Source organism: Zonotrichia albicollis, chromosome 17 (assembly GCF_047830755.1).
Source record: "Zonotrichia albicollis isolate bZonAlb1 chromosome 17, bZonAlb1.hap1, whole genome shotgun sequence".
In the NCBI taxonomy this organism is placed as follows: domain Eukaryota; kingdom Metazoa; phylum Chordata; class Aves; order Passeriformes; family Passerellidae; genus Zonotrichia; species Zonotrichia albicollis.
Window position 1 is genome coordinate 9,023,410 of NC_133835.1, and position 8,140 is coordinate 9,031,549.

Consider the following 8,140-nt stretch of genomic DNA (forward strand, 5'->3'; position numbering starts at 1 on the left):
ATTGTGTTTCTGTCTGTGGAGGAGGAAACGCTCTGCGGCTCCTGGGTGGTCAAGCCTCAGGCAGAGGGATCCCACTGAAACTCCCCAGCTGGGTGGGCCCAGAGCAGGGCTCTCTATTGGATCCAGTCTAGTGGTTTCACCCAAAAAAAACATCCAGGGGCTGTGCCTCAGGGCTGGGGCAGGGCTGGGAGATTAGCTGTTTAATTACTGAGCTGATGCACACTGACAAAGCGAAATCCCGGCAGTCCTTGGCTCAGGGATTATGTCAAAATGAGTTACAAACCGTCAGGATTACTTTGGACAGCTACAGGGGATCCAGATAAACAAGCAGTAAAACAAAAAACCACTTCACAGCGGCCTGTGTAAATCAACCCATCGCCTGTTCTGTGTAAAGTGCAAATAAACACAGCCCAGACCCTGCTGCTGGATTGTGGCACTGACCCTCCCTTGGCTCCTGTTGGAGTCAGAGGATTTTCTTTAACCAAGGTGGGTAGAAACTGACCCTACTGGAAGGAGCTTTGGATTCTTTTTGACCATTGCGGTTTCCTTCTCTTTCTGGGTGGTGGAGAAGTGGATTTGATTTTCTTGGTGAATCATGTGTTTAGCTCCTGTAGGTCTGAACTTTAAGAGTCTACAGAGTAAAGCCCATGAGATTCTCCATCTGCAGCCCCAGTGGCTGAGAGCTGGGTGAGAGAGGCAGAAGGCAGATGCAGAATTGTTCATTCTCTGCAGTGATCTGCAGGAGGAGCTGGCTGCTGGCTCCTGAGGAGAAAAACCTCTATACCCTCTCAGGTCCTCACTGTGGTTCCCTCATCCTTGCAGAGACTTGCATTTGCTTTTTGAGCATTTGCTCTGGTTTTCACTGTTCAGCAATGTCTGTTCAGAAGGAATCTGGCAAGACAGAGCAGGCAAAGTGCAGGAGTCTCATGTCTTGAAGCAGACACATGTTCTGCCAAGGCTGTACCTGCAAGGCTGAATTCAGTTTTCATTTGAATCCTTGGGCTCCAAGACTTGGGGCCCAGTCGCCTGTAAGGGATTTAAATGCTGACCTCCTCAGCTGCGGGATGTTGTGCCACAAAAGGTGCCCGTGTTTGGTGTTACAGCGGGAGGCGTTGTCACCCTAGGCGCTCCTGAAAGGAGAGGTTTGAAGCTCGGAGCCGGCTTTAGGAATGCAGTGCCCAAGCACGGGCGATCGGGGCTGTTTTGGGGTGGGTGCCCCCGCAGGAGGAGCGGGATGGGGTCTGGTCCCGGAGCCCGGGCAGAGCCGAGCGATGCTTCCCACAGCGCCGGTTTCAGTGCCCGGAACCGGAGCCAGAAGCGGCCCCTCGGGGCTGCCTTTGACGGGGCGAACACCCAGGGGGAGGCAGCTGCTCTTACTGGGAAGTTCTTTGGCGCTTCCAGCCGGGGAACAGAACGTTCACAGGGGAATTTCCCTGCCTTTCCCCTTGCCAGAAAACGAGTTCTCACCAACCCCTGTAAAACTTCAAGAGGTTTGAACAACTGTGCGAATGCCGCTCCCCTCCTTCCTCCACACAGGTACACACGAACTTCATTGCTCTGAAAGCCTCACTTTTAGAGGCAAGTGCAGAAACGAGAGCGAAAGCGGCTCTCGGGTGAGGGAGGGAACCGGGAAGCGAAGGCGGAGCCGGTACCGCCGCCGCGGGGAACCGGGAAGGGCTCGGGGCCGGGACGGACCGGGGGGGGGAGCGGGATGGAGCGGCGCTGTCACCTCCCCACCCCAAGAGGGGTCTTTCCCAGGGGCCGGTCTATAAAGGCGCTGCGGGCCCGGGGAGCGGCGCGGAGCGGAGGGGCGAGGCGGAGCTGCGGTGAGCGGAGCGGGTCCCCAGGGATGGGATGGGATTAGGGAGGAAAGGGAGCCCTTGGCTGCTTCCCCACCAGCTGTTGCTCCCTCTCGGTGCGGTGGGCTGGGGGTGGTTTCCGTCCCACGTGCCTGGCTCTGCGTGGGTGCGGGGATGCCCACAGCCTCTCGCCCGCAGCGCTATAAGGCTCTGCCCCGTCCCTGCGCTGGGGAGAGCCGGCATCTCCCTCGGAGGAAGGGCTGACTGGGAAGAGAGCAGGCGAGGAAACCCATTCTTTCCCAACAGCCCTTCCCTATCAGCCTTTACCTACCGGCCCTTCCCCATCTCCCTCTGTTCTTACGCTGGCCGGTCGGATTGAGCCTGCCGCTGCAGAGAGCAGCCCCGCCGCAGGCAGCGGCAGCCTCTGAGAACCCTCTCTGTCCCTCCAGGTTTGTGATCCCGGCACTCGGAAGCCCTCGGTGCGATGCCATCCTGCCATGTGCCCAGTTTGAGGCATCTGTCCAAGGTAAGGGATCTTCTGCTTGTCAGGCTGGGCACGTGGGCTTTGGAAAGGGAGGGTCAACAAGCTCTGGCATTCCGTTCTATCCTGAGCATCTGCGTTTCCGAAAGGTGTTAAAGGTCCTAGGGAGCATGCTTTGTATCTGCTAGTCTGGAAAACTTTCCTTCTGCTTCTTGGGTTGCAAAGGTATCGCTTCCTGCAGTGATGGGGAACTGACTGGGGTGAAACAGGGAAATGTGCTGGAACTGCTCCAAGTTCTGAGCGAGGGAAACTGGGCTCTGAATGCATCACAAATGGGTTTGGGAAGGATGCTCTGTCACCTGACATGGCAAAGGAGGGCAGCACCTGGTGCTTGGGCTGGGACCAGCATAGGGAGGGAGAACAATTTCTTGTCTCTACAACAATAACAAGCTCTGTAACTGCAGCAACCGCGTTTGCTGCTCCCGCCTATGCCCGAGGATGAGCTCAGGGCTCTTTGCGCTGTCTTTGCCGTAGTGGATGCTCCCCCCTCTCCTCCTTTTGCTGGCTGAGCTCGCCTGCGATGCCCAGCCCACGTACCAGTGGAAGGATGCTGCGACGGGCGAGAGGATCACTTGCCAGCAGTGCCCGCCGGGGACCTTCGTGGCTCAGCACTGCTCCAGGGACAGAGCCACTCTGTGCCAGCCCTGCCCGGATTTGCACTACACTCAGTACTGGAACTACCTGGAGAAGTGCCGCTACTGCAACGTGATCTGCGGGGAGAAGCAGGTGGAGGTGCAGCAGTGCAATGCCACGCACAACCGAGCCTGCCAGTGCCAGCAGGGCTACTACTCCAACATGGAGCTGTGCATCCGCCACTCCGAGTGCCCGCCCGGCACCGGGGCTCTGAGGCCGGGTAAGTAACTCGGGCACTGCTCATCCTCACATGGTGCCTGTCACGCCCCAAAATCTCCGCGGGAGATAAAAATCAAGGATAAATACAGCAGCCAAACGCAGCAGCCAAATGCAGCAGCCAGTGCTTGCCCGTAGCCTGACCGGCTCCCTTTTAGCTCTGCTGCTGGCACAGTGCCGTCCCTGCCAGCTGTTCCTGCTTCTTTTCCAAGGAGGAATTTGGTTGGGTTTTTCCACAGCTATCAATTTGAAATCTTTTGAAATCCCCAGCAGCGCACTCCGATGGGATGTGTCAGTCCCAGCTCCCTGCCTCACCTGCCGCAGCAGGCAGAGCCAGGCTGTGACTTGGCCATGCCTGGAGCAGCCCCTGGCCCTGGGCCACAGGCAGGTTGGATGGTCCAAGCTGCTCCCGAGCATTCATCAGCTCCCTGCTCCTTGCACAGGCAGCCCAGGAGCTGGGAATGCTGATTATCTGGGCTGAAGAAGGTGGCTGATGATGTAAGGGCAGGGCTGAGGAATGTGTGTAGCTCTGGGGCTGGTTTTGTGGTTTTTCAATGAGCACTTTGGAGAGGCTGTGTTGAAAACACACAGTGGACACACAGCCAGGTCACAAATCCACAAAACCAGCTGTGTTTTGACTCCTGAGTCTGAGACTCCATCTCCTTGTGTGATCTAAGTCCCAAGGTATTTTAGGGGATTTATTCTCCTGTTGTTTCCCCTGTACAGATTTCTCTGGTCCTTTAATGGCTCCAAATGTGTGTAAACTCACCAGTGAGGACCAGGAAACCACAGCAGGGGATGGCAAACCAGGGTGGGCAGCACCAGCAAACCCAGCAGCATCTTGCTGCACATTTTGAAGTAGGGAGGCTTTTGAAGCATGGAGTCTTTTGAAGTCCTTCCATGTGTGGCATGGAAGAGCTCCAGGCTCACCAGCCACAGGGAAAATATCTGTTGCCTTCAGCTGATGTTTATGATTGAGATTTGGGGTTTAATTTTCTATAGAACGTGACAAAATTCAGTAACACAGCAAAGGGGGAAGACCTCCAGGCGGGTTGGCTTTAGGACTGAGAAGCCATGCAAGTGAGTTGGGTATTTGAAGAGAAGCTGGTTTTTTGGGTTTTTTTATTATTATTATTATTTATTTTTTGCAAATGGCTTCTTGTGTGGGGAGGATTGCCCCCCAGCTCAGCTGCCTGAACACCACAGCAAGGACTGAGTGTCCAGTGTGGGCGCAGAGCCCTGGCCCTGCCAGTGCTGGTACTGGGTGGGGAAGGTACCCTGGAGGCTGTAGGCAGAGTTTGCTGCTGTTTGGGGTGGATGAGGGCTTTGATCCTTGTGCAATCCCCCTGGGCAGCCAAACTTCTTTGGGATTTTCCATTTGTAAACAGTGGCTCAGATGTTGGGGGTTATGGCTGGGCCTTTTGGGTGGTCTGGGTTGGAAGGGATCTGAAAGGTGGGAAAGCCTAAAGGCGGTGGCAACAGCATAGAAACTGCTTGTAACTTGATTTGTGAAATTAGTGGGAAATCTCCTGCCCCAGAGCCCTTCCCTCTGCTCCCAGGGAGCGGGAATGCTCTCGGTGCAGCCCTGTCCCTGTGGCACCAGCCCTGTGACACAGCGACACACGGGAGGCGCTGGCCCGGAGCCAGGGCAGCAGCGACAGCGCGGCCAAGGCCAGCTCAGCTTTCACCTCCTCTCAGACTTTTACTTTCACTTGCTCTGGGAGCCAGGGCTGCTCTGGCAGCTCAGCACCAGCCTGGCTGCTGGCTCCTGCCTAGGACGTGGCCCTTTCATAGTGAGATGTCCTCTTGCTGTCCTCTCATGTCTGCGGGCTGCTGACTATTTATCAGCACTGCTGTTTGCCCTGTGTGAGGACACACAGTTCCCAGGGGAAATGCTGGCAGTGATCATTTCCAAAACATCACCCTCATGCTCAGATGGTGTCTGGCATCATCCCCAGCTGCTGCCTCTGCTCCTGTGCCAGCCTGTCACCTGACAGTCCCCTTGTGTCCCCATGCACAGGTACCCCCTTTGAGGACACCCAGTGCCATGACTGCCCCCATGGCTTCTTCTCCTCCAACTCCAGCACCAACCCATGCCAGCCACACCAGAACTGTGAGCAGCAGGGGAAGGTGACCAACGTGAAGGGCAACAGGTACCACGACACCCTGTGCACGTCCTGCAGACCTGGGGGAGGCAACAGCACACAGGGAGCAGGTGAGCCACAGGCACAGTGCCAGGACTGATGCTGCCAGGGTGAGAGCAAACTTCCTCATGACTTTCTCCTAGTTAGATGCAAATGAGGTGAAATGGCTTGTAAAAGCATGGAGTGATCCATAATTAGTAATAATTATGGATTAAATAATCTGTCTTCCTTCATCTCCTTCCAGTGTCAGTCCCATAGAGCAAGGACAGGGTGCTGGGCTTAAGCAACAGTCACTGCACAGTGAGAACAAAGAGCTGACAGTGAAATCCTGCTGGATGTTACCAGGGACAACTGGGAGTGCTGGAACAGGGGATATTGGCAGCTGAGATACAGCTTGGCACAGCTCCTGCACTCTGTTTTCCTGGCTGCACCTGTTTCCTGGAAACTTTTATGGCAGCCTGGTCTTGTGCAGGTTGAGTGGAGCAGAGCCCAAGGTTTATTGGAGCTGGTGTGGGATGGATTTTAACCTGTCAGGTGTAAAAGTGGAGACGTGGTGTCAGTCATAAAGCCATGGAAGAGCTCAGGTGGGAGGGACTTGGAAAATTTATCTGGTCCAACCTTTAATGGGAAAGTGAGCCTGGATGAGATTATCCATTGCCATGTCCTGAAAATCTGAAAAGCAATGGGGACCTCATCACATCCAGGGGAGGTTTTTCTGGAGTGAAAAATGTCATTCTTTCATCAGGATGAAGCTTGGTAGAAAAGCTTTAATGAAACCCACCCACAGGGTGGTCAGGCACTGAAACAGGCTCCCCAGGGAAGTGGGCATAGCCAAAGCTGTCAGGGGTGTTGTAGGGGTTTTGGGTGGTCTGTGCAGAGGCAGGACTTGGACTCAATGAACCTTGTGGGTCCCTTCCAGCTCAGGACATCCTGTGCCTCTAAAATATTTTCCTGTGTGGTGAGGGAACGTGGAGGCTTCTCCCCGCCCCAGGCAGCTCTCACTTTTCCACACTCTCCTGGCACCACCAGCACGGAGATTTCTCCTTACAAAGCCTGACTCACACCATGAGCTCCCTGCCAGGAGTGTGATCCTGACACAGAGACTGGAAATCTCCGTCAGCAGTGGGATGCAGTCCCGGGGTGGGCATGGCCGGGTCAGAGCAGTGTCAGCAGCACGTGCGTCAGGCACCGGCCCCCGCAGCCGCATCAGCCCTTTGCAGATATTTATAGAGGGAGGAAGCCCCAGCAATGGCAGCTGGAGGCTTTTCTAATTCCAGTTTGTTATGATTGCTTCAGGAGGCACACAGGGATCTTCTCATCATCAAGCCGAGCCTGCCGGGGAGGCAGAGCCGGAGCAGTGGAGCTCAATCCACCCCACTAAAACCAGTGAAACCATTCCCAGTCTGCAGTGGCATGAAACTGGGCTAATCTCTCCCTGATTGAGTAATCCTTTGGCCTTGACCTCTTGAAAATTCTTTCTGTTTTCATTCCTGATGCTGGATGCACTCCAGCAGCTTTCACCAGCCGGGGCTGGATCTGTCCCATCCCAGTGCCCTGATTGGGGCTGTGCTTAGGGCTGGTCCTGTGACAAATCTGTTACAAGTCTGCAGGGGAAAAGAGAAACTCTCAGGAAAAAGAATGTGTAAATAATCACGGCAATTGCATCAGATTTGTCTGGGCTTTTCCTCTATTCCCTGATGGGGAGGAGCATGGAATAGGTACATTGACTTTCTACAGAATTTGTACATCTTGTTTTCCAACTGCCCCGTGCAGGTTGCATCACTGATAGGAATTCAGCCTTCCACTAGAGCAGGTTGTTCCAACACCGATCCAACCTGGCCTTGAACACTTCCAGGCCTGGGGCACTCACCAGCCCTGTGGGCAGATGTCCCACAGAGAGCCGTGGCAGGGCTGTGCCCTGCTGTCCCGTGTCCCTTTAACCCCGGGCTGCTTTCCCCCACCAGCTGCAGATGATGACGACTGCGACCAGGCCATGATAGACTTTGTGGTGTACCAGAACATCCCCATCAAGAAGCTGAAGCGCCTGCAGCAGATCCTGGAGCGCTCCCCAAAGAAGCAGGCAGCATGGACCAGGGCAGCCATCCAGGAGAAAATCCGGGCTTTCCTCACCCACAAGAAGGAGGAGGACTCTGAAGTCACCAAGGAGCTGCTGGATGCGCTGCGCATGGTCAAGCTCCACTCCATTGAGGAGAAAGTCCGTGAGCGCTTCCTGCGGCGCTGAGAGCAAGGACTGGACTTTTTGGGTGCTCTTTGTTTTGGTTTTTATCTTCTGAGGCTTCATTAATTTATTCATCTTTCCAAACATAACTTGAAAAGCAGCATGAGAGATGAGTGATGGAGTGGCATCGTGCTGTGGCAGCTGTGTCACTGCTGATGGATGGGATGGGATGGGATGGGATGGGATGGGATGGGATGGGATGGGATGGGATGGGATGGGATAGGATGTGTGAGCAGCAGCACCCCCTTGCCAGCTGCTGGGGCAGCTCCTAGGAGCTCACCAGGTGTTGGCCACGGATTGTCCAGCCCTCAGCAAGAGTCAATATTTTATCATGAGAAAAACCTGCATCCAAGGTCATTATTTCTGGGGAAGAACAAGGTTCCCTTTGTAGAAAAGGGTTTGGCTTTGTTTTAAACTGTGTAAGTTTGGGCTTGTTGGGAGTTTTAGTCATTTAACAGTATTTCCCATGGAGGATTTGCTTGTGATTTTTATCATGCTTTTGTTTGAGAAGAGAGTTTGCTGCTGAGGCACAGGAAGGGGGAGGATGCCCCAAACTCAGTGGCACAGC

General features: G+C 54.7%; 1 protein-coding gene across 4 annotated transcripts; it reads left to right on the top strand.

The window, feature by feature from the left end:
* Nucleotides 1-1,357: 1,357 nt before the first annotated feature.
* Nucleotides 1,358-7,750, top strand: TNFRSF6B (TNF receptor superfamily member 6b). 4 transcript variants are annotated; one of them, XM_026796020.2, is made up of 5 exons: nucleotides 1,358-1,536; nucleotides 2,249-2,325; nucleotides 2,815-3,193; nucleotides 5,210-5,404; nucleotides 7,298-7,750. In XM_026796020.2, exons 2-5 carry the CDS (start codon nucleotides 2,284-2,286, stop codon nucleotides 7,573-7,575), a joined length of 894 nt encoding a protein of 297 aa, XP_026651821.2. In that variant the 5' UTR covers nucleotides 1,358-1,536; nucleotides 2,249-2,283; the 3' UTR covers nucleotides 7,576-7,750. The 4 variants fall into 4 exon arrangements, with proteins under 4 accessions (XP_026651821.2, XP_074409706.1, XP_074409704.1 ...); XM_074553605.1 differs by lacking the exon at nucleotides 1,358-1,536 and adding an exon at nucleotides 1,626-1,648; XM_074553603.1 differs by lacking the exon at nucleotides 1,358-1,536 and adding an exon at nucleotides 1,658-1,826.
* The last annotated feature ends 390 nt before the right edge of the window (nucleotides 7,751-8,140 follow it).